Source organism: Ranitomeya imitator, chromosome 2 (assembly GCF_032444005.1).
Source record: "Ranitomeya imitator isolate aRanImi1 chromosome 2, aRanImi1.pri, whole genome shotgun sequence".
NCBI classification, from domain to species: Eukaryota; Metazoa; Chordata; class Amphibia; order Anura; family Dendrobatidae; genus Ranitomeya; species Ranitomeya imitator.
The window spans coordinates 253,707,690-253,734,712 of NC_091283.1; the positions used below are offsets into that span (position 1 = coordinate 253,707,690).

Below are 27,023 nucleotides of genomic sequence, written 5' to 3' on the forward strand. Positions count from 1 at the left end.
ACATGACACCCGCAGACCATTCCATCAAAGGCGACATAGTATCACTCTACACAGTAACAGGACCACCCCCCCCCCATTTAAAACAGTATCCTCAAAAAATAAAATAAATACATCACTGCAGTAATAATATCCTGTAATTCGCCCCTATGGTAATAATATCCCCCATCCTGGCCCCGTGTGTCTCATTCCTGGCTTCAGCCATATGTTCTCCCATCCTGCCCTCATGAGTATCCATTCTGCCCCATATGATCTCCCCATCCTGCCCCATCTGTCTCCATCATATTCATCCTGTCCCATGATCCAATCCTGCCCCCATGTCTTTCATTCTGCCCCGTGTCTCCAATCATGCCCCGTATCTCCATTTTTGCCCCACCTGTCTCCAGTCCTGCCCCCTATGTGTCCAGCATTCTGCCCCCAGTGTGTCCAGCATTCTGCCCCCAGTGTGTCCAGCATTCTGCCCCCAGTGTGTCCAGCATTCTGCCCCCAGTGTGTCCAGCATTCTGCCCCCAGTGTGTCCAGCATTCTGCCCCCAGTGTGTCCAGAATTCTGCCCCCAGTGTGTCCAGCATTCTGCCCCCAGTGTGTCCAGCATTCTGCCCCAGTGTGCCCACCAGCATTCTGCCCCAGTGTGTCCAGCATTCTGCCCCCAGTGTGTCTAGCATTCAGCCCCGTAGAGCAAAAAAATCACTGCAAACAAAAGAACATAATCAGACAAAGAATATATACATATGTACAATAGCCAAGTCATATATACATTTTAACGAATACATGTCAAGTGGGTTTACCAAAATGAAGTCCATTTGCCAAAAATAGAGACAATATTTAATTTGATTGGTAAGGTGAGGGGAGGGTTTATTTTTGGCAAATGGACTTCATTTTGGCAAACCCACTTGACATGTATTCGTTAAAATGTATATATGACTTGGCTATTGTACATATGTATATATTCTTTGTCTGATTATGTTCTTTTGTTTGTCTTTTCGGTTCACCACAGCGATATTGTGAACAACGCCACGGGTTGGCCGAAACGTTTTGTGCCTATCGCTCCAACATGAACTTTCACTTGTGAATAAACTTACCACTTGATCAAAGCAACTTGCAATATACGAGTGCAGTGATTTTTTTTGCTCTACGATTTGTGGGACTTTTGGGCCCCGTTCACTAGCACCGTGACTCTCATTTGTCGACTGCTAGCTTTCGTTCTCTATAGCATTCAGCCCCGGGCCCCCTGAATCGCTGCTCTTAATATTAAAAAAAAAAAGTTCTTCCCTGACCGCGCTCCGGCGGCGAAAGCGAAGCTCCCTCCACTCAGCTGAAGCGCGCACTTGCCCCGGCAACTGACACTGACGTCAGCCGTCATTTTTTCCTTCCACATTGTTTCAGTTGCTGTGAAGCACGTCAAGGGTTAATAAACTTCTTGAATGTGGTTTTGAGCACGTTGAGGGGTGTAGTTTTTAGAATGGTGTCAAGTTTGCGTATTTTCAGCCATATAGAACCCTCAAAGTGACTTTAAATGCGAGATGGTCCCTAAAAAAATGGTTTTGTAAATTTTGTTGTAAAAATGAGAAATCGCTGGTCAACTTTTAACCCTTTTAACTTCCTAACCCCCCAAAAAAATTGTTTCCAAAATTGTGCTGCTGTAAAGTAGACATGTGGGAAATGTTATTTATTAACTATTTTTCATGACATATCTCTCTGATTTAAGGGCATAAAAGTTCAAAATTTGAAAATTGCTAAATTTTCGCCATATTTCCGTTTTTTTCATAAATAATCGCAAGTAATATCGAAGAAATGTTACCACTAACATGAAGTACAATATGTCACCAAAAAACAATCTCAGAATCAGCGGGATCCTTCTATGCGTTCCAGAATTATAACCTCATAAAGGGACAGTGGCCAGAATTGTATAAATTGGCTCGGTCATTAAGTACCAAATTGGCCCTGTCACTAAGGGGTTAAACTGGTGGGATCTCGTTTATATTCTAAAACGAAATGTCTAAACAGACAGATTACACCTTTCCTAATATTATGTCTCTGGCTGGTCATCCTATTATGGATCGCTTGGGTCGTTTTTAGATTTACAAGACCAGGTCCAGTCTTTCTGGCCAAACTTCACTTTTATGATCGACAACATTAAATGTGCAGTGAGGCCAAGTGTGAATTTCTGGACAATAACAGAGTTTCCCTTTATCCTGACTTTTCACTTTCTTATAAAACCGACTAACTTCAGACAGGATTGTGATAAACTACATAATAAACAGTACATCAGTGCCATGATGTATCTCTAAGTTGTGCGTGGCTGATGGCTGTAATATACATTGGGTACGGAAAGTATTCAGAAGAAGACTTTACATTTTTCATTGTTTCGTTGCAGCCATTAGGAAAATATAAAAAAAAGTTATTTTTTTTTTCATTAATGTACACTCTGCACCCCATCTTGACTGGAAAAAAACAAAAATGTAGTAATTTTTGCAAATTTATTAAAAAGGAAAACTGAAATATCACATGGTCATAAGTATTCAGACCCTTTGCTCAGTATTAACCCTTTAGACCTAGTACAGCCTTGAGACTTCTTGGGAATGATGCAACAAGTTTTTCACCCCTGGATTTGGGGATCCACTGCCAGTTCCATCAGGTTGGATGGTGAACGTTGGTGGACGCCATTTTCAGGTCTCTCCATAGATGCTCAATTGGGTTTAGGTCAGGGCTCTGGGTGGGCCGGTCAGGAATGGTCACAGAGTTGTTCTGAAGCCGCTCCCCTGTTATTTTAGCTGTTTGCTTAGGGTCATTGTCTTGTTGGAAGGTGAACCTTCTGCCAAGTCTGAGGTCCAGAGCACTCTGCAAGAGTTTTTCATCCAGGATATCTCTGTACTTGGCCGCATTCATGTTTCCTTCAATGACAACTAGTTGTCCTGTCCCTGCAGCTGAAAACCACCCCCATAGCATGATGCTGCCACCACCATGTTTCACTGTAAGGATTGTATTGGGCAGGTGATTGCCTAGTTTTCTCCACACATACCGCTTAGAATTATCACCAAAAAGGTCTGTCTTCATCTCGTCAGAGCAGAGAATCTTATTTCTCATAGTCTGGGAGTCCTTCATGTGTTTTTTTAGTAAACTCTATGTGAGCTTTCATATGTCTTGCACTGAGGAGAGGCTTTCGTCAGGCTACTCTGCCATAAAGTAGAATAGACACATCCCACAATGGACAACAATAAGATGGATCTCACACACATACTAAATAGTATAGTGTTAGGGATAGTACCCGTACTAGAAATCCCTCAAACCAGTCTAAGACACTCCAAAATAACATAGAGAAAACCCGAAAAGAAACACATGGAGTATATGTCCCAAAATGTAAAAATACATTTTTATTGATAACAATATTAAAATCACAATCACGAAGTCATAACATATGCAGAGTACACAATAGGGGAAACTAAGGATAGCACTGAAAGTGTTAAAAGGACGGAAGACCCCTATACGCCGCTAATACCGCTTTCTAGTATAAATGCCATTAAGTGCAGGTTTTTAGGGTAAAGGCGCCACCACATCCGACAGTCCGCAGGTGAGCAACTACATCTCCCCAAGTGGGGTGCCGCTAACCACAGAACGGCCTATATCACATTTAAAGCGGTATAATGGCTCTTACCCATATACTCGGTCTCCGGTCTTAGGGGGGGTCACCGCCGCAGCCCCAACTCCATGTGTTTCTTTTCGGGTTTACTCTGCCATAAAGGCCCGACTGGTGGAGGGCTGCAGTGATAGTTGACTTTGTGGAACTTTCACCCATCTCCCTACTTCATCTCCGGAGCTCGGCCACAGTGTTCTTGGGGTTCTTCTTTACCTCTCTCACCAAGGCTCTTCTCCCACAATTGCTCAGTTTGGCTGGACGGCCAGGTCTAGGAAGACTTCTGTTGGTCCCCAACTTCTTCCATTTAAGGATTATGGAGGCCACTGTGCTCTTAGGAATCTTGAGTACTGCAGAAATTCTGTTGTAACCTTGCCCAGATCTGTGCCTTGCCACAATTCTGTCTCTGAGCTCCTTGGCCAGTTTCTTTGACCTCATGATTCTCATTTGGTCTGACTTCCACTGTGAGCTGTGAGGTCTTATATAGACAGGTGTGTCTCTTTCCAAATCAAGTCCTATCAGTTTAACCCCTTACCGACATCGGGAGTAATAGTACGCTGAAGTTGGACTCCCTCCCTTTGATGTGGACTCCGGCGATGAGCTCACATCTTTCCGGGGACACGTCAGCTGTTTTGAACAGCTGACATGTGCCCGCAATAGCCGCGGGTGGAATAGAGATCCACCCACAGCTATTAACCAGTTAAATGCCGCTGTCAAACTCTGAAGCGGCATTTAAATTTCACTTATGGCAATCACGAAGGAAATACGCACATCGGTGACCCCCGTCACATGATCGTGGGTCACCGATGTGTTGGCATGACAACCTGAGGTCTCCTGGAGACCTGTATGGTTCTCAGTGCTGGCTTCCTGTGAGCGCAACCCAGTGGTCGGCGCTCATAGCAAGTGAGTAAATCTGCTATATACAGGCCATCTGAACATCGCCTCTATGTAGCAGAGCCGATCGGGTTGTGGCAGCTTCTAGTCTCTTATGAAGATTATTGATACATGCCAAAAGTAAAACAAAAAAGTTTTTAAAAATATTAAAATAAAAAATATAAAAATTCAAATCACCCCCCTTACACCCCATTCGAAATAAAACAATAAAAATAAAATCAAACATACACATATTTGATATCGCCGCATTGAGAATTGCCCGATCTATCAATAAAAAAGGATTAACCTGATTGCTAAACGGAATAGCGAGAAAAAAGTAAAATTGCCAGAATTTCTTGTTTTGGTCGCCGCAACATTGCATAAAAATGCAATAATGGGCGATGAAAAGATTGTATCTGCACCAACATGATGTCATTAAAAAACGACAGCTCGGCGCACCAAAAATAAGCCCTCACCGACCCGATATCGCGAAAAATGAGACACTACGGGTATTGGAAAATGGCGCAAATTTTCTACTTTTTTTTTAACAAAGTTTTTTTTGTTGTTGTTTTTTTCACCACATAGATGAAAAAGAACCTAGACATGTTTGGTGTCTATGAACTCATAATGCAGTAAAGTAGATGATAAGCACAGCCTGAGGGTGGAGGTGCTGAAGAAGTAGGTGCCCAGACCTTGAAGTGTAGTATAGGATATATTTGCACACTCGTATGGGTCTGATGCAAAAAAGTGTTTATTATATACATACAGTATTCAAACGTTTCGGTCTACCAAGGACCTTCATCGGTGTGCTCTACAAATAAACAAAATAAAGTGCATAGACATAATCCGAAACCAGAAATTAAATAAAATAAAGTATATACAAGGAAATATATCTGGTCGCATATGCTAGACTGGTAGAAACCAGAAATGACACTCCAAACATTATAACAAAATATACGTCATATATGCGAAAAATATTTTACACAAATATGAGTGGAATCCATGGGAACCTTATAGGTACTAGGACTAGACTATAGAGTGTGGGGTTGGTGTCTCACGAAATAGATAGGGGGTACGTACCTATGGAGAGCTGGAAAGAGGGTATAAAGCATAGACCCTTAGAAGTTATATTGCATCTGTAGTGAAATAGAGAGAATATATATCTATATAAACGAATGGCATGCATAGGAACGTGTGGCACAGTGACTAGAGGTTCTATGAATGGACGTACCAAGATACTAGGATAAACAAGGGATCCTGAAAATAGAGGGCTCTAGACCAGCCGATCTATAAGAGATTGCCAAATGTTTGTTAGAATACTATTAAAAGAGTAGGGAGTCCATGCAGCATGTAGGCACTCGTATCTGTGGCATTCACCGAGCCTTAGAGGAGGGTGTGGAGAGAGAAGACGGACGCGGTATCCACCGCAGGTCACAGGAACTGAATGTCGGCGGTACAATATCCGGGAGTGCCAGAACTTATAAAGCCCTGTGCGCGTGCTGTGGCCGGAACGAAAACCGGAAGGAGTGAACCGGAAATGACGCGCGAGCGCACGTAAAGAAAACTGCTGCTGTGCTGTGCGTTCCACAGAGAAGGAGGTGGTAAGCAGTGCATTCCAGGAGGGGTGGCTCCTGCGCATTGCTGACGAGAAGGGTGGGAGCAAGTGAAGGAGTGTCATACACATTTCAGTAGGGGCGGCTCTGTGGACAAAACACAACATTAGTAACATGCTTGTATTTAAATGGATGTTAAAAGGAATGAAAAGAAATATAGGAGGTAAGGGTGTAAGACTAGAGGAAGCAGGAAGATAGGTATGGTATCGCCATAAGAGGACCCACATGTATATTATGAGGAAAGCTAGTTAAACACCATATATAATAGTGGGTATTATCCAGATTAACATTGTAGATTGCTATATGCGGCAAGCTCATTGAGAACAACAAATACAATGGTACAGAGTATGGTGCTGGGTATTATCCAGATTAAGGCCGGCGTCACACACAGCGTATGAAAATACGGTCCGTATACTACGGCCGTAATACGCTGAAAAGTCCCAAAAATAGTGGTCCGTAGCTCCTCCGTAGGCAGGGTGTGTCACCGTTTTTTGCGCATGGCATCCTCCGTATGTAATCCGTATGGCAGCCGTAATGCGTGTTTTTATCGCAGGCTTGCAAAACCGACATAGGGCTATACAAGGGATCCATGTGTAAAAAAAATATATATATATACTGTCTATATATATATATATATATCAGTAGACACATATATGTATATATATTAATATTTCATCCAGCGCGATATAGCAGAAAGCCAGTAATTCAATTACCGGCTTTTGGTTTCTCCTTCTTAAAACCAGACATGATATGAGACCTGGTTTACATACAGTAAACCATCTCATATCACCATTTTTTTGGCATATTCCACACTACTAATGTTAGTAGTGTGTATATGCAAAACTTGGCCGTTCTAGCTAGTAAAATAAGGGGTTAAATGGCGGAAAAAATTGGTGTGGGCTCCCGCACAATTTTCTCCGCCAGAGTAGTAAAGCCAGTGACTGAGGGCAGATATTAATAGCCTGGAGAGGGTCCATGGTTATTGGCCCCCCCCTGGCTAAAAATATCTGCCCCCAGCCACCCCAGAAAAGGCACATCTGGAAGATGCGCCTATTCTGGCACTTGGCCACTCTCTTCCCATTCCCGTGTAGCGGTGGGATATGGGGTAATGAAGGGTTAATGCCACCTTGCTATTGTAAGGTGACATTAAGCCTAATTAATAATGGAGAGGCGTCAATTATGACACCTATCCATTATTAATCCAATACTAGGAAAAAGGGTTAAAAAAAACACACATTATTAAAAATTAATTTATTGAAAAAATCACAAAGGTTGTTGTATTAATTTATTCTACTCTCAATCCACTCACTGAAGACCCTCGATCTGTAAATTAAAAAAAAAATATATGGATATGAGGATAACCAGCAGAGGGCGCCCTCTTATGATCTCGAGCAAGGGAGCTTTCTAGGAAAGTTCCCACGATCTAGAAACAGCCAGCAGAGGGCGCCTCACCGCAAATGAAGCTAAATATAGATCATTGACCTATATTTAGCTTCATTTGCCGGGGTTTTGCAGACATGAGCAGCTGCATTAGCGGAGCTCGTGTCTGCAAAATATTTTAACCCATTCAGATGGATCTACATCGTTGGACCTTACAGATCCTCGGAAGGTATGTATATTGTTGGTTTATTATTTTTTTTTAATTTACAGATCGAGGGTCTTCAGTGAGTGGATTGAGAGTAGAATAAATTAATACAACAACCTTTGTGATTTTTTCAATAAATTAATTTTTAATAATGTTTTTTTTTAACCCTTTACTAGTATTGGATTAATAATGGATAGGTGTCATAATTGACGCCTCTCCATTATTAATTAGGCTTAATGTCACCTTACAATAGCAAGGTGACATTAACCCTTCATTACCCCATATCCCACCGCTACACGGGAATGGGAAGAGAGTGGCCAAGTGCCAGAATAGGCGCATCTTCCAGATGTGCCTTTTCTGGGGTGGCTGGGGGCAGATATTTTTAGCCAGGGGGGGCCAATAACCGTGGCCCCTCTCTAGGCTATTAATATCTGCCCTCCGTCACTGGCTTTACTACTCTGGCGGAGAAAATTGTGCGGGAGCCCACGCCAATTATTTCCGCCATTTAACCCTTTATTTTAATAGCTAGAACGGCCAAATTTTGCACATACACACTACTAACATTAGTAGTGTGGAATATGCAAAAAAATGGTGATATGAGATGGTTTACTGTATGTAAACCAGGTCTCATATCATGTCGGGTTTAGGAAGGAGATAGCAAAAGCCGGTAATTGAATTACCAGCTTTCTGCTATATCGCGCTGCATGAAGTAATAATATATATACATATATGTGTCTCTGACATACAGTGGGGCAAAAAAGTATTTAGTCAGTCAGCAATAGTGCAAGTTCCACCACTTAAAAAGATGAGAGGCGTCTGTAATTTACATCATAGGTAGACCTCAACTATGGGAGACAAACTGAGAAAAAAAAATCCAGAAAATCACATTGTCTGTTTTTTTAACATTTTATTTGCATATTATGGTGGAAAATAAGTATTTGGTCAGAAACAAAATTTCATCTCAATACTTTGTAATATATCCTTTGTTGGCAATGACAGAGGTCAAACGTTTTCTGTAAGTCTTCACAAGGTTGCCACACACTGTTGTTGGTATGTTGGCCCATTCCTCCATGCAGATCTCCTCTAGAGCAGTGATGTTTTTGGCTTTTCGCTTGGCAACACGGACTTTCAACTCCCTCCAAAGGTTTTCTATAGGGTTGAGATCTGGAGACTGGCTAGGCCACTCAAGGACCTTGAAATGCTTCTTACGAAGCCACTCCTTCGTTGCCCTGGCGGTGTGCTTTGGATCATTGTCATGTTGAAAGACCCAGCCACGTTTCATCTTCAATGCCCTTGCTGATGGAAGGAGGTTTGCACTCAAAATCTCACGATACATGGCCCCATTCATTCTTTCATGTACCCGGATCAGTCGTCCTGGCCCCTTTGCAGAGAAACAGCCCCAAAGCATGATGTTTCCACCACCATGCTTTACAGTAGGTATGGTGTTTGATGGATGCAACTCAGTATTCTTTTTCCTCCAAACACGACAAGTTGTGTTTCTACCAAACAGTTCCAGTTTGGTTTCATCAGACCATAGGATATTCTCCCAAAACTCCTCTGGATCATCCAAATGCTCTCTAGCAAACTTCAGATGGGCCCGGACATGTACTGGCTTAAGCAGTGGGACACGTCTGGCACTGCAGGATCTGAGTCCATGGTGGCGTAGTGTGTTACTTATGGTAGGCCTTGTTACATTGGTCCCAGCTCTCTGCAGTTCATTCACTAGGTCCCCCTGCGTGGTTCTGGGATTTTTGCTCACCGTTCTTGTGATCATTCTGACCCCGCGGGGTGGGATTTTGCGTAGAGCCCCAGATCGAGGGAGATTATCAGTGGTCTTGTATGTCTTCCATTTTCTAATTATTGCTCCCACTGTTGATTTCTTCACTCCAAGCTGGTTGGCTATTGCAGATTCAGTCTTCCCAGCCTGGTGCAGGGCTACAATTTTGTTTCTGGTGTCCTTTGACAGCTCTTTGGTCTTCACCATAGTGGAGTTTGGAGTCAGACTGTTTGAGGGTGTGCACAGGTGTCTTTTTATACTGATAACAAGTTTAAACAGGTGCCATTACTACAGGTAATGAGTGGAGGAAAGAGGAGACTCTTAAAGAAGAAGTTACAGGTCTGTGAGAGCCAGAAATCTTGATTGTTTGTTTCTGACCAAATACTTATTTTCCACCATAATATGCAAATAAAATGTAAAAAAAACAGAAAATGGGATTTTCTGGATTTTTTTTTCTCAGTTTGTCTCCCATAGTTGAGGTCTACCTATGATGTAAATTACAGACGCCTCTCATCTTTTTAAGTGGTGGAACTTGCACTATTGCTGACTGACTAAATACTTTTTTGCCCCACTGTATATACTGTATGTATATATATATATATATATATATATATATACAGTATATATGTTTTTTTGTTTTTTTTAACACATGGATCCCTTGTATAGCCGTATGTCGGTTTTGCAAGCCTGCGAGAAAAACACGCAGTACGGATGCCATACGGATTACATACGGAGGATGCCATGCGCAAAATACGCTGACACACCCTGCCTACGGAGGAGCTACGGACCACTATTTTCGGGACTTTTCAGCGTATTACGGCCGTAATATACGGACCGTATTTTCATATGCTGAGTGTGAGGCCGGCCTCAGAGCTCAAATTTCCCTCACCTCCCACTTTCCCTCAGCTCAAATTTCAGATCCCTCAGCTCTGCACTATTATAAAAAGTTCTATTTAAGTGTCTAATATTTCTTCTTGACATTTATCTGACAGAAAATATTGGTCCTTATGATAGTTTATATTGCTTAGAGCCACCGAGTCCCATACCGATAGTTTATATTGCTTAGAGCCACCAAGTCCCATACTCCAATTACTCCAGAGAAGTTTCACCACTACTCATTTTTTTCCCTGAGGATGACTGTTCAGCTTGATCATTTCAGTAGATGTGTTATTGTCTATATACACAGTTTTGCCCATTACCCTTTAACTTCTTTAACCCCTCTACATGGATTTGGACTTACACAGAGACCGCTAGGCTTGAAGCACAGTTAAGGTACCGTCACATTAAGCGACGCTGCAGCGATCTAGACAACGATCCCGATCGCTGCAGCGTCGCTGTGTGGTCGCTGGAGAGCTGTCACACAGACAGCTCTCCAGCAACCAACTATGCAAAGTCCCCTGGTAACCAGGGTAAACATCGGGTTACTAAGCGCAGGGCCGCGCTTAGTAACCCGATGTTTACCCTGATTACCAGCGTAAACGTAAAAAAAAAAAAACACTACATACTTACATTCCGGCGTCTGTCCTCTCCGGCGCTCTGCTTCTCCTGACTAAGCGCCGGCTGGAAAGCAGAGCACAGCGGTGACGTCACCGCTATGCTTTCCGGACGGCGCTTACACAGTGCATGGAAGCAGAGCGCCGGAGAGGACAGACACTGGAATGTAAGTATGTAGTGTTTGTTTGTTTTTTACATTTACGCTGGTAACCAGGGTAAACATCGGGTTACTAAGCGCGGCCCTGCACTTAGTAACCCGATGTTTACCCTGGTTACCAGTGAAGACATCGCTGAATCGGCGTCACACACGCCGATTCAGCGATGTCTGCGGGAGTCCAGCGACGAAATAAAGTTCTGGACTTTCTGCGCCGACCAACGATGTCACAGCAGGATCCTGATCGCTGCTGCCTGTCAAACTCAATGCTATCGCTATCCAGGACGCTGCAACGTCACGGATCGCTAGCGATATCGTTCAGTGTGAAGGTACCTTTACCTACTGTTCTGTGGAGTAAGATGGGAAGAAGAAAAGACAGATAGCCATGTCGGAACCAAGAGGCCAGAGAAAATACTAACTCAGGAGGCATAAGAGTAGTCAGTAAACAGGCCAGGGTCACAACAGGAAACAAATACACAAGCCAGGAGCTGAGCACAGAGGACTGAACTAGAGGAGATCAAGGCTGTATCAGTCAGCTTCCGGCAATATGCTTCAAGCTTTAGTAAGGTGTGGTGCTTTCGAAGTCCAACTCTGATTGCCCAAGGAGTTCGCAATTTCAGGCGGACATATTGCATGTGCTTTGGCATTGTCCGAGATTGTCCTCCTATTGGATTGTAGTGTTGAACTGCATTGGAGTGGTGTATGGGTACGTTATTCCTAGGGATCCGTTGATATGTATATTAGGGTAAATATTAACTGACAATTCGACTAAAATTGTAATTGCAAGATTATAGTTTGCTGCAAGAAAACTGATTGCAAAATATTGGGTTAGAGAGGAGCCTCCGTCCAGACGTGAATTCATTGCTCAAACGAACCACATAACTGAGCTTGAGAAAAGCATTTACACCAGGAGAGACGAGCTAGAGTTCTTCCATAAATTATGGCAGCCGTGGTTGGATAGGATTAATGTTCTACCAGTATATAGTATAGACTACAACTTATGGTAAACTGGAACTCTGTTTGATATTGTCAACTATGGACGAATTATTGTTTGCTCCTGATATGGCCTCCATGGGGGGTTAATTTACTGTAAAACAAAAGGAGTATGAACATGTGATTTGTTGTAAATCTTGTTATCGGTAATACAAATGTATCTGATTAAAAAATGTTTGGTGCTTTCCAATTGGCAAATGGTACTACAGATGCCAGGCACCCTAATCTTAGTGACTGGGCAGAGCCTGCACCGCCAAGAGCTTCTGGTTCCAACCACACCTCTGTTACCAGCATCGCCTGCAGATTGAGTAAGCCGCATCTGGTGTCCAAAGCAGACATTGCAGGAGCAGATCCCAGAGGAGATGGAACACACCATTTGCAGAATTCCTAATATGACAAAATTGCAGAAAACCAGAGCAGATGAAACCTCTTTAACCCCTTTCTGACCTCGAACGGTATAGTACATCCGAGGTCAGAACCCCCGCTTTGATGTGGCCTCCAGCGGTGAGCCCGCATCAAAGCCTGTTCAAAACAGCTGACATGTGCTCGCAGTAGCGGGGGGTGGATTCACGATCCACCCGCCACTATTAACTAGTTAAATGCTACTGTCAAACGCTGACAGCGGCATTTAACTAGCGCTTCCGGCTGTCGGGCCTAAAATGCATGCATTGCTGACCCCCGTTACGTGATCGGGGGTCAGCGATGCGTCAGCATGACAACCAGAGGTCTATTGAAGACCTCTATGGCTGTTGATGCCTGAATGCTGTGAGCGCCACCCTGTGGTCAGCACTCATGGCAATGCAGTAAATCTACTACATAGGAACAATCTGAGCATCGCTCCTATGTAGCAGAGCCGATCAGGCTATGCTAGCTTCTAGCCTCCCATGAAGGCTATTGAAGCATGGCAAAAGTAAAAAAAAAAAAAAATCAAATATACATATATTTCGTATCGCCGCGTTCAGAATCGCCCAATCATATCAATAAAAAAATGAACCTGAAAGCTAAACGGCGTAGCGAGAAAAAAATTGAAACGTCAGAATTGCGATTTTTTTTTTTTGGTCACTATGACATTGCATTAAAATGCAATAACGGGCGATCAAAAGAATGTATCTGCACCAAAATGGTATCATTAAAAACGTCAGCTCAGCACACAAAAATAAGCCATCACCCGACCCTAGATCACGAAAATTGGAGACGCTACAGGTATCGGAAAAGTGCGCAATTTTTTTTTTTTTTTTTTTTTTTTAGCAAAGTTTGGAATTTTTTTTTACCACTTAGATAAAAAATAACCTAGACATGTTTGGTGTCTATGAACTCATAATGACCTGGAAAATCATAATGGCAGGTCAGTTTTAGCATTTAGTGAACCTAGCAAAAAAAGCCAAACAAAAAACAAGTGTGGGATTGCACTTTTTTGCAATTTCACCACACTTGGAATTTTTTCCCCGTTTTCTAGTACACGACATGCTAAAACCAATAATGTTGTTAAAAAGTGCAACGCGTCCTGCAAAAAATAAGCCCTCACATGGCCATATTGACGGAAAAATAAAAAGTATGGCTCTGGGAAGGAGGAGAGCGAAAAACGAAATCGTACAATAACAAAAAAATGGGGTCATGAAGGGGCTAAAATGACTCCATTTTGTAAATTATAACCCTCAATAAATTATAGGAATAGTGACTATTTTGACTCCACTTGCAGTTTCCAGATATTAGCACGCACAGTGAATGTTGGAAAGTGAAAATTGCCAATATTCCAAGTTATTACCCAACACATAGTGCCCAGATTGTGCTCCAGGAGATACACATGCCATACAATAAGTGATTTCTTCTCACTATAGTAATGCCAAAAGCATCGATGCTTAATGTGGTTTTGAGCACAGTCTAGTAAACTGTAAACTGTCATTGTCTTGGGGAATAATTCAATAATTTTGCATAACTTGCCATTTTTACAGATCGTTTAAGTAGAAATGGTCAAAAATATAGAATTCAAGGATATTTTATTCTAAAATAATAATTGGTTTTATTCTTGGCAGATAACTGTACCAGGAGATCAGCAGGACAGCTGACATCTTCAATGTTTAAATCAGATAATCTTGAGATCCCACAGGATACAATTGAAGTGAATGCCATTACTCCAAATATACCATCATCCCTTCACAGCAAAGATCTGTCATCTGATCCTGTGGAACAGATCCTGTCTTCTGATTCATTACCGACTACTAAGGAAAATCTAAATCACAAAATAAGCATTAAAAAACGAACTGCTCCTAAAGCAATGAAGATATTTTCATTTTCAGAATATGGAAATAGTTTTCCCCTAGAAAAGTCATTTCTCAAACAACAAAGCATTCACAAAGCAGACAATAGAATTTCTTGTTCCAAGTGTGGGAGATGTTTTAACCAGAAATCAGATTTTGTCAGTCACCAGAGAATTCACACACAGAAGAAGCCATTTTCATGTTCAGAATGTGGAAAATGTTTTATTCGGAAAGCGCAGCTTGTTACCCACCAAAGAACTCACACAGGAGAGAAGCCTTTTTCTTGTTCAGAATGTGGGAAATGTTTTACAGATAAAAAAGTTCTTATCAGACATCATATGTCTCACACAGGAGAGAAGCCTTTTTCTTGTTCAGAATGTGGGAAATGTTTTAACAGGAAAGCGCATCTTGTTAGCCACCAGAAAACCCACACAGGAGAGAAGCCTTTTTCTTGTTCAGAATGTGGGAAATGTTTTACAGTTAAAAATGTTCTTATCAGACATCATAGATCTCACACAGGGGAGAAGCCTTTTTCCTGTTTAGAATGTGGGAAATGTTTTAACCACAAAGCGAATCTTGTTAGCCACCAGAAAACCCACACAGGGGAGAAGCCTTTTTCATGTTCAGAATGTGGGAAATGTTTTAACCAAAAAGGGAATCTTGTTAGCCACCAGAAAACCCACACAGGGGAGAAGCCTTTTTCCTGCTCAGAATGTGGGAAATGTTTTAACCACAAATCGAATCTTGTTAGCCACCAGAAAACCCACACAGGGAAGAAGCCTTTTTCATGTTCAGAATGTGGGAAATGTTTTAACCACAAATCGAATCTTGTTAGCCACCAGAAAACCCACACAGGAAAGAAGCCTTTTTCATGTTCAGAATGTGGGAAATGTTTTAACCACAAATCGAATCTTGTTAGCCACCAGAAAACCCACAGAGGGGAGAAGCCTTTTTCATGTTCAGAATGTGGAAAATGTTTTAGCAGGAAGACGAATCTTGATAGCCACCAGAAAACCCACACAGGGGAGATGCCTTTTTCCTGTTCAGAATGTGTGAAATGTTTTAACCAGAAAACACATCTTGTTACCCACCAAAGAACACACTCAGGGGTAAAGCCATTTTCATGTTCATAATGTGGAAAATGTTTTGTGAAGAAACCATCTCTTTCTAGCCACCAAAGAATTCACACAGGGGAGAAGCTTTTTTATGTTCTTAATTGTGTTTACATAGTCACATACAAGTTCTTCTCACTAAGTTAGAATATTATCAATAAGTTAATTTATTCCAGTTCTTAAATGCAAAAAGTGAAACTCTTATATTATATAGAGTCATTACAGAGTGACATATCTCAAGTGTTTATTTCTGTTGATGACTAGATCCTACAGCCAATGAAAACCCAAAAGTCATTATGTCAGTAAATTAAAATAAAAACACATGGAATGGCTTCCTAAACATTTTAAAAGGGTCCCTTGGCCTGTTTCAGTAGGCTACACAATCATGAGGAAGACTGCTCACTGGACAGATGTCTAGAAGGCAGTCATTGACACACTCCAAAAGGAGGGTAAGCCACTGTAAAATATTAGTATTTCAATAATAATTAAAAAATATAGTTTACTTAACATATGCAGGTTCTAACTAGCAAATAGATACTCTGGATAGTGAGGGACTGTGTTATTCTGAGGATTGTGGCCGATACATCTGTTCTCTGTTTGTCAGAACTATAGGGCTTTTGTCAGAACTGTGGCTATTTGGAGATAATAAATGGTTCTTAAAGGTCACAGGCTATATGCTTAAGCATTTCAAAATGAGGTAATATACAAAAAACTGATATTCATATTCCGCAAGTTACTAGTGTTCTTCTAATATGGTAGAGGCTATGAACATAGCAGCAGATCACCATATGTGGTTATGAGACAGGAAAAATAGATCCAATGTAAGTCTATGGGTCAAAATAGTATATAAGCTGACCTAACTCCTGTTCCTTTTACTAGGCACTGCTCCTAATAGCCAGTTTCCTACTCCACACTGATGAGGGGCAAATACCCCGAAACAGCTGTCTGTGGATGGATAGCATGTTTTGGCATAGGTGGTTTTCCTTTTTGGATGCTGCCCTTTCCGTGGTTGTTCCTTCCCGGTGAAAGACCTGGCTATTTATTGCTTGCATTGAGAAACACGTGATGGTGTCTCCGCGGCTTTTCTACATGCACTAACTCCTGTTCAGACAGATCTCTCATACTTTGAGAATCTCCAACCCAGACCACATCATACTTCAAAACCATATGTAAGAACCAATGAATGCTTGTTTTCTATAATCTAATACTACGTGCTATGAACTTACTTTTCTTCATTTTTGTCATCACTTTTTGAATGAACATTAAACAAGATTTGTTTTATCCACACAATTCAATATTGCTTTCCTTTCTATCTTCACTGTGCTCTTACTTAAAAAAGTAAGAAACTGTTATTTTCTCTAACATTTTGGCGAGCCCTGCCAAATCTGATTTTTGTGCTATTTTTGTGAAATCCTTTCCCTTGCACACGGAGGTGGCGAGCTCTGCTAAACACCTGGTGTTCAAGGTGCAGGAATTCTGCTATTTCACGTCACAAGGATCAGACAGAGCCTACAGACAGTGAGGATTCGTGTCTCCAACCATAAAGAGCTGGATGTGTCCAATGACGGAGGTCTGAGGATTTCAGTAGAGACACAGAGGACCATCCATTGACGCTTGGATCAATCCAGGAGAGGAAAATATATTCCACAGGTGAGAAAATGGATTTCATTCATGATTATTCTAAGAAAAGTAATATAGAGTTTAAGTTTGTTCATAGCCATACAGATTCACAATTATGATCTAGTTTTTATAGCCAATGTGAAGCAGTGAATCTTAAGATTGAACAGAGGTTTTTCTGTAAAAAAAGTTACAGAGAAAGCTCCAAAATGTCATGTACATGGTCCGAGTGTACAATAATTTAGTCTTTGAGAAAACTGAAACACAAACACATAAAGCATGTACTATCACACAAGAGATTGGTCATACTGACACACAAGGTGACACACAAGAGTCTGACGGGGTTTACTTTGTTTGTCCACATTGTTTTGTATTTGTCAGAACATAATGAAAAATTGGAAGATCAAATCGATGCTCGAACAGAATTATTGTCCAAATTGCACCAAGATATAAAAAAGGCTTCTGTTCTTACAAGAGCAAACAAACATGAAGACAATGCCGCCACATCATTTGTACCAGACACACAAAATCCACATGTTTCAGTAGAAGATTTACAGGCAGATGAACTACAATGGAAGAAATTACATGACAGAGCAGCACAAACTGAAAATACACGATCAGTTAATGAAAATTGTAAAAGATATTCCAAACTACAATGACAAGATGGATGCCTTTTATAATGCGGGAAAGATATGTATCTTGGTACCGTGTTAGCAAGTACATAGAAAAATATTTAGAATTGAGAGTCCTCAGTGGTTGATATGTTTTAATGGCTAACTGAAAAGATGGTAACAAATTGCAAGCTTTCGAGACTACTCAGGTCTCTTCATCAGGCAGAGACTAAAGCAAATTCTGAAGAATCACATATTTATACACAACACAGCACAGAACTGCCACTAGGGGAGAGTGATAAGTGATAAACAGTTGTGTCCATGTGGGGTCATCATAACAGAATCAGACCCCAGTCAGAGGACAACAAAACATACACTCTTAATCTAGGAATTTTCCGATATTTATGGACACAACTATTTATCACTTACCACTCTCCCATAAAGACAGTTCTGTGCTGTGTTGTGTATAAATATGTCATTCTTCAGAATTTGCTTTAGTCTGTGCCTGATGAAGAGACCTGAGTAGTCTCAAAAGCTGCAATTTGTTATATTGTTTCAGTTAGCCATTAACCCCTTTTACCCACAAGGGTGGTTTGCACGTTAATGACCAGGCCAATTTTTACAATTCTGACCACTGTCCCTTTATGAGGTTATAACTCTGGAACGCTTCAATGGATCCTGGTGATTCTGACACTGTTTTCTCGTGACATATTGTACTTCATGATAGTGGTAAAATTTCTTTGATATTACCTGCGTTTATTTATGAAAAAAATGGAAATTTGGCGAAAATTTTGAAAATTTCGCAATTGTCCAACTTTGAATTCTTATATAATTAAATCACAGAGATATGTCACACAAAATACTTAATAAGTAACATTTCCCACATGTCTACTTTACATCAGCACAATTTTGGAACCAAATTTTTTTTGTTAGGGAGTTATAAGGGTTAAAAGTTGACCAGCAATTTCTCATTTTTACAACTTTTTTTTAGGGACCACATCTCATTTGAAGTCATTTTGAGGGGTCTATATGATAGAAAATAATGAAGTGTGACACCATTCTAAAAACTACACCCCTCAAGGTGCTCAAAACCACATTCAAGAAGTTTATTAACCCTTCAGGGGTTTCACAGGAATTTTGGGAATGTTAAAATAAAAGTGAACATTTAACTTTTTTTTCACAAAAAATTTACTTCAGCTCCAATTTGTTTTATTTTCCCAAGGATAACAAGAGAACTTGGACCCCAAATGTTGTTGTACAATTTGTCCTGAGTACGCCGATACCCCATATGTGGGGGTAAACCACTGTTTGGGCGTATGGCAGAGCTCGGAAGCGAAGGAGCGCCATTTGGATTTTCAATGCAAAATTGACTGGAATTGAGATGGGACGCCATGTTGCGTTTGGAGAGCCCCTGATGTGCCTAACATTGAAACCCCCCCACAAGTGACACCATTTTGGAAAGTAGACCCCCTAAGGAACTTATCTAGATGTGTGGTGAGCACTTTGACACATTAAGTGATTCATAGAAGTTTATAATGCAGAGCCGTAAAAATAAAAAATCATATTTTTTCACAAAAATGATGTTTTTGCCCCCAATTTTTTATTTTCCCAAGGGTAAGAGAAGAAATTGGACCCCAAAACTTGTTGTACAAATTGTCCTGAGTACCCTGATACCCCATATATGGGGTAAACCACTGTTTGGGCGCAAAACAGAGCTCGGAAGGGAAGGAGCGCTATTTGACTTTTCAATGCAAAATTGACTGGAATTGAGATGGGATGCCATGTTGCGTTTAGAGAGCCACTGATGTGCCTAAACATTGAAACCCCCCATAAGTGACACCATTTTGGAAAGTAGACCCCCTAAGGAACTCATCTAGATGTGTTGTGAGAGCTTTGAACCCCCAAGTGTTTCACTACAGTTTATAACGCAGAGCCATGAAAATAAAAAATCATTTTTTTTCCACAAAAATTATTTTTTAGCCCCCAGTTGTGTATTTTTCCAAGGGTAACAGTTGAAATTGGACCCCAAAAGTTGTTGTCCAATTTGTCCTGAGTATGTCGATACCCCATATGTGGGGGTAATCACCGTTTGAGCGCATGGCAGAGCTTGGAAGGGAAGGAACTTCGTTTGGAATGCAGACTTAGATGGGTTGGTCTGCAGGCATCACATTGCATTTGCAGAGTCCCTGATGTACCTAAACAGTAGAAACCCCCACAAGTGACCCCATATTGGAAACTAGACCCCCCAAGGAACTTATCTAGATGTGTTGTGAGAACTTTGAACCCCCAAGTGTTTCACTACAGTTTATAACGCAGAGCCATGAAAATAAAAAAAAATTCACACAAAAATGTTTTTTAGCCTCCCCCAATTTTTATTTTCCCAAGGGTAACAAGAGAAATTGAACCCCAAAAGTTGTTGTCCAATTTGTCCTGAGTACGCTGATACCCCATATATTAGGGTAAACCCGTTTGGGCACATGGGATAGCTCGGAAGGGAAGGAGCAATGTTTTACTTTTTCAACGCAGAATTGGCAGGAATTGAAATCAGACGCCATGTCGCATTTTGGCTGGAATTGAGATCGGACGCCATGTCGCGTTTGGAGAGCCCTTGATGTGCCTAAACAGTGGAAGCCCCCAATTCTAACTGAAACCCTAACCCAAACACAACCCTAACCCAAATCCCAGCCCTAACCTCACCCCTAACCTAAACATAAACCTAACCCCAACAGACCTCTAAACCTAATCCCAACCCTAACCACACCCCTAACTCCAACACACCCCTAACCCTAATCCCAACCATAACCCTAACCACAGCCCTAAACCTGACACACCCCTATCCCTAATCCCATCCATAAATGTAATCCTATCCCTAACTTTAGCCCCAACCCTAACTTTAGCCCCAACCCTAACTGTAGACCTAACCCCAACCCTAACCCTAGCCCCAACTCTAACCCTAGTGTTATGATTAGGTAATTCAGCACCACAATGGACATAGAAGTCAGAGCACATACAGTGACCTGACAATAACCCAAAAACATAGAACGAGCTCTGAGACGTGGGAACTCTGCTGACTGCAATCCCTAATCCTCTCCAACAACACTAGAGGCAGCCGTGGATTGCGCCTAACGCTCCCTATGCAACTCGGCACAGCCTGAGAAACTAGCTAGCCTGAAGATAGAAAATAAGCCTACCTTGCCTCAGAGAAATACCCCAAAGGAAAAGGCAGCCCCCACATATAATGACTGTGAGTTAAGATGAAAAGACAAACGTAGAGATGAAATAGATTTAGCAAAGTGAGGCCCAACTTTCTGAACAGAGCGGGGATAGGAAAGGTAACTTTGCGGTCAACACAAAACCCTACAAACAACCACGAAGAGGGGGCAAAAAGACCCTCCGTACCGACTAACGGCACGGAGGTACACCCTCTGCGTCCCAGAGCTTCCAGCAAGCAAGAAAAACAAGCAAGCTGGACAGAAAAAAACAGCAAACAAAAATAACAAAAGCGGAACTTAGCTATGCAGAGCAGCAGGCCACAGGAACGATCCAGGAGGAAGCAAGTCCAATACTAGAACATTGACTGGAGGCCAGGATCAAAGCACTAGGTGGAGTTAAATAGAGCAGCACCTAACGACTTCACCACATCACCTGAGGAAGGAAACTCAGAAGCCGCAGTACCACTTTCCTCCACCAACGGAAGCTCATAGAGAGAATCAGCCGAAGTACCACTTGTGACCACAGGAGGGAGCTCTGTTGTGAGTTCTGTTTTTGGGCTCCCTCTGGTGGTTACTGATGGTACTGGGTGACTTGTGTTTTCTGCGGTCTCTGGGTTCCACCTGTTCCATCAGGATATGGGAGTTTCCTATTTAACCTGGCTTTCTTGTCATTTCCTGGCCGGCTATCAATGTAATCAGTGTGTCTTGTTTCCTCTGCTACCGGCTTCAGTAATCTTCAGGACAAGCTAAGTTCTGTTTTTTCCTGTTTCACGTTTTGTTTAATTTTTGTCTTAGTCCAGCTTGCAGATATGTGATTCCTTGCTGCTGGTTGCTCTAGTGGGCTGTAATTACTCTTCATGGTCCATGAGTTGGAACATGAGTTCAAGTAATTACAGGATGGTTTTTTGAAGGGTTTTTAGCTGACCGCGCAGTTCACTTTTGTATCCTCTGCTATCTAGCTTTAGCGGGCCTCATTTTGCTGAAACTGTTTTCATACTACGTATGTGCTTTCCTCTCATTTCACCGTCATTATATGTGGGGGGCTGCTATTTCTGTGGGGTATTTCTCTGGAGGCAAGAGAGGTCTGTGTTTCTTCTGATAGGGGAAGTTAGATCTTCGGCTGGTGCGAGACGTCTAGGATCATCGTAGGCACGTTCCCCGGCTATTGCTAGTTGTGTGTTTAGGTTCAGGGTCACGGTCAGCTCAGGTTCCATCTCCCTAGAGCTCTTTTTGTGTCTGTGCTTGTCCTTTTGTGATTCCCTGCCATTGGGATCATGACAGTATAGCCGGCCTAAAAGTGGTAATCGTTTTGGCTGAAGTAGGAGGAAAAGTAGTCTGAGGAAGTTTTTTTTTTTTTTTTTTTCCCCTCCCCAGAGTTTGATGCCTAGCCTTAATTGCAGCCTGGCTGTTTTTTTTTCCCTCCTCTTAATCCTTGAATGGCTCTGACCTCAGCTGTTTATCATGGACGTCCAGAGTTTAGCTTCCAGCCTGAACAATCTTGCTGCTAAGGTTCAAAATATACAAGATTTTGTTGTACATGCTCCTATGTCTGAACCTAGAATTCCTGTCCCAGAGTTTTTTTCTGGAGATAGATCTAGTTTTCTGAATTTTAGGAACAATTGCAAGTAGTTTCTTTCTTTGAAATCTCGCTCCTCTGGAGACCCTGCTCAGCAGGTTAAGATTATTATATCTTTCCTGCGGGGTGACCCTCAGAATTGGGCATTTGCATTGGCACCAGGGGATCCTGCGTTGCTTAATGTGGATGCGTTTTTTCTGGCATTGGGTTTGCTCTATGAGGAACCAAACCAAGAGATTCAGGCTGAAAAAGCTTTATTAGCTCTCTCTCAGGGGCAAGATGAAGCAGAAATTTATTGTCAAAAATTTCGGAAGTGGTCGGTGCTTACTCAGTGGAATGAGTGCGCCCTGGCTGCAAAGTTCAGAGATGGCCTTTCTGAGGCCATTAAAGATGTTATGGTGGGGTTCCCTGCGCCTACAGGTCTGAATGAGTCTATGACTATGGCTATTCAGATTGATCGGCGTTTACGGGAGCGCAAACCTGTGCATCATTTGGCGGTGTCTTCTGAACAGTCACTTGAGATAATGCAATGTGATAGAATTCAGTCCAGAAGTGAACGGCAAAACTATAGGCGGAAAAATGGGTTGTGCTTTTATTGTGGTGATTCAGCTCATGTTATATCAGCATGCTCTAAACGCACAAAAAAGGTTGATAAGTCTGTTGCCATTAGTACTTTACAGTCTAAGTTCATTCTGTCTGTGACTCTGATTTGTTCATTATCATCCATTTCCGTCGATGCCTATGTGGATTCAGGCGCTGCCCTGAGTCTTATGGATTGGTCATTTGCCAATCGCTGTGGGTTTAGTGTGGAGCCTCTGGAAGTCCCTATTCCTTTTAAGGGAAATGACTCTACACCTTTGGCTATGAATAAACCTCAGTACTGGACACAAGTGACCATGCGTGTGACTCCCGTTCATCAGGAGGTGATTCGCTTCCTGGTACTGTATAATTTGCATGATGTCCTAGTGCTTGGTCTGCCATGGTTACAAACTCATAATCCAGTCCTTGACTGGAAAACAATGTCTGTGTTAAGCTGGGGTTGTCAGGGGGTTCATGATGATGCACCTCCGATTTCTATCGCTTCATCTACTCCTTCTGAGGTTCCTGTGTTTTTGTCTGATTATCGGGATGTTTTTGAGGAGCCTAAGCTCAGTTCGCTTCCTCCTCACAGGGATTGCGATTGTGCTATAGATTTAATTCCTGGCAGTAAATTTCCTAAAGGTCGTTTGTTCAATCTGTCAGTGCCAGAGCATACTGCTATGCGGGATTATGTTAAGGAGTCCTTGGAAAAGGGACATATCCGTCCATCTTTGTCCCCTTTGGGAGCAGGTTTTTTTTTCGTGGCCAAAAAAGATGGTTCCTTGAGGCCTTGTATAGATTATCGTCTTTTGAATAAGATTACCGTAAAATATCAGTATCCTTTGCCATTGTTGACTGATTTGTTTGCTCGCATTAGGGGAGCTAAATGGTTCACTAAGGTTGATCTTCGGGGTGCGTATATTCTTATACGAATAAAGCAAGGTGATGAGTGGAAAACCGCATTTAATACGCCTGAGGGCCATTTTGAGTATTTGGTAATGCCTTTTGGACTTTCTAATGCTCCTTCAGTCTTCCAGTCCTTTATGCATGATATTTTCCGTGAATATCTGGATAAATTTATGATTGTGTATTTGGATGATGTTTTGGTTTTTTCTGATGACTGGGAGTCCCATGTTCAGCAGGTCAGGAAGGTGTTTCAGGTCCTGCAGGCCAATTCCTTGTTTGTAAAAGGCTCAAAGTGTCTCTTTGGAGTCCAGAAGATTTCTTTCTTGGGGTATATTTTTTCCCCTTCTACTATTGAGATGGATCCCGTCAAGGTTCAGGCTATTTGTGACTGGACGCAGCCTACATCTCTTAAGAGTCTACAGAAGTTCTTGGGCTTTGCTAATTTCTATCGTTGTTTCATAACTAATTTTTCTAGTGTTGTTAAGCCTTTGATGGATTTGACTAAGAAGGGTGCTGATGTTGCTGATTGGTCTCCTGCGGCTGTGGAGGCCTTTCAGGAACTTAAGCGCCGGTTTTCTTCTGCTCCTGTGTTGCATCAGCCAGATGTTTCGCTTCCTTTTCAGGTTGAGGTTGATGCTTCCGAGATTGGAGCGGGGGCGGTTTTGTCACAGAGAAGCTCCGATGGCTCAGTGATGAAGCCATGTGCGTTTTTTTCTAGAAAGTTTTCGCCGGCTGAGCGGAATTATGATGTTGGTAATCGGGAACTTTTGGCCATGAAGTGGGCATTTGAGGAGTGGCGTCATTGGCTAGAGGGTGCTAGACATCGTGTGGTGGTCTTGACTGATCACAAAAATCTGATTTACCTTGAGTCTGCCAGGCGTCTGAATCCTAGACAGGCTCGTTGGTCACTGTTTTTCTCTCGTTTCAATTTTGTGGTTTCATACCTGCCAGGTTCAAAGAATGTGAAGGCGGATGCTCTTTCTAGGAGTTTTGTGCCTGACTCCCCTGGAAATTCTGAGCCCACTGGTATCCTTAGGGATGGGGTGATTTTGTCGGCTGTCTCCCCAGACTTGCGACGTGCTTTGCAGGAGTTTCAGGCGGGTAAACCTGATCGTTGTCCGCCTGAGAGACTGTTTGTTCCGGATAATTGGACCAGTAGAGTCATCTCCGAGGTCCATTCTTCTGCGTTGGCAGGTCATCCTGGAATATTTGGTACGAGAGACTTGGTGGCCAGGTCTTTTTGGTGGCCTTCCTTGTCGAGGGATGTGCGTTCTTTTGTGCAGTCTTGTGAGGTTTGTGCTCGGGCTAAGCCTTGCTGTTCTCGGGCCAGTGGATTGTTGTCACCTTTGCCTATCCCGAAGAGGCCTTGGACGCACATGTCCATGGACTTTATTTCGGATCTCCCTGTCTCTCAAAAAATGTCCGTCATCTGGGTTGTGTATGATCGCTTTTCTAAAATGGTTCATCTGGTACCCTTGCCTAAGTTACCTTCCTCCTCTGAGTTGGTCCCTCTGTTTTTCCAGAACGTGGTTCGTTTGCATGGGATTCCGGAGAACATCGTTTCTGACAGGGGATCCCAGTTTGTGTCTAGATTTTGGCGGACGTTCTGTGCTAAGATGGGCATTGATTTGTCCTTTTCGTCTGCATTCCATCCTCAGACGAATGGCCAGACGGAACGAACTAATCAGACCTTGGAAACTTATTTGAGGTGTTTTGTTTCTGCTGATCAGGATGACTGGGTTACCTTTTTGCCGCTGGCCGAGTTTGCCCTTAATAATCGGGCTAGTTCTGCTACCTTGGTTTCTCCTTTCTTTTGTAATTCGGGGTTTCATCCTCGTTTTTCCTCTGGTCAGGTGGAGCCTTCTGATTGTCCTGGAGTGGACATGGTGGTGGATAGGTTGCATCGGATTTGGAGTCATGTGGTGGACAATTTGAAGTTGTCCCAGGAGAAGGCTCAGCAGTTTGCTAATCGCCGTCGCCGCGTGGGTCCTCGACTTCGTGTTGGGGACTTGGTGTGGTTGTCTTCTCGTTTTGTTCCTATGAAGGTCTCTTCTCCTAAGTTCAAGCCTCGGTTCATCGGTCCCTATAGGATCTTGGAAATTCTTAACCCTGTGTCGTTTCGTTTGGATCTCCCGGCATCATTTGCTATTCATAATGTGTTCCATCGGTCGTTGTTGCGGAAGTATGAGGTACCTGTTGTTCCTTCGCTTGAGCCTCCTGCTCCGGTGCTGGTGGGGGGAGAATTGGAGTATGTTGTGGAGAAGATCTTGGATTCTCGTGTTTCCAGACGGAAACTCCAGTATTTGGTCAAGTGGAAGGGTTATGGTCAGGAGGATAATTCCTGGGTGGTTGCCTCTGATGTTCATGCTGATTATTTGGTCCGCGCTTTTCATAGGGCTCATCCTGGTCGCCCTGGTGGTTCTCGTGAGGGTTCGGTGACCCCTCCTCAAGGGGGGGGTACTGTTGTGAGTTCTGTTTTTGGGCTCCCTCTGGTGGTTACTGATGGTACTGGGTGACTTGTGTTTTCTGCGGTCTCTGGGTTCCACCTGTTCCATCAGGATATGGGAGTTTCCTATTTAACCTGGCTTTCTTGTCATTTCCTGGCCGGCTATCAATGTAATCAGTGTGTCTTGTTTCCTCTGCTACCGGCTTCAGTAATCTTCAGGACAAGCTAAGTTCTGTTTTTTCCTGTTTCACGTTTTGTTTAATTTTTGTCTTAGTCCAGCTTGCAGATATGTGATTCCTTGCTGCTGGTTGCTCTAGTGGGCTGTAATTACTCTTCATAGTCCATGAGTTGGAACATGAGTTCAAGTAATTACAGGATGGTTTTTTGAAGGGTTTTTAGCTGACCGCGCAGTTCACTTTTGTATCCTCTGCTATCTAGCTTTAGCGGGCCTCATTTTGCTGAAACTGTTTTCATACTACGTATGTGCTTTCCTCTCATTTCACCGTCATTATATGTGGGGGGCTGCTATTTCTGTGGGGTATTTCTCTGGAGGCAAGAGAGGTCTGTGTTTCTTCTGATAGGGGAAG

General features: G+C 42.5%; 1 protein-coding gene across 1 annotated transcript in view; it reads left to right on the forward strand.

The window, feature by feature from the left end:
• LOC138662952 (zinc finger protein 585A-like) overlaps nt 1-27,023 on the forward strand; it is a 187,238-nt gene that overhangs the window by 131,030 nt on the left and 29,185 nt on the right. Inside the window, exon 7 of the mRNA XM_069748964.1 lies at nt 14,564-15,418. Coding sequence (XP_069605065.1) covers nt 14,564-15,418 — 855 coding nt within the window. The remainder of the gene's footprint in view (nt 1-14,563; nt 15,419-27,023) is intronic.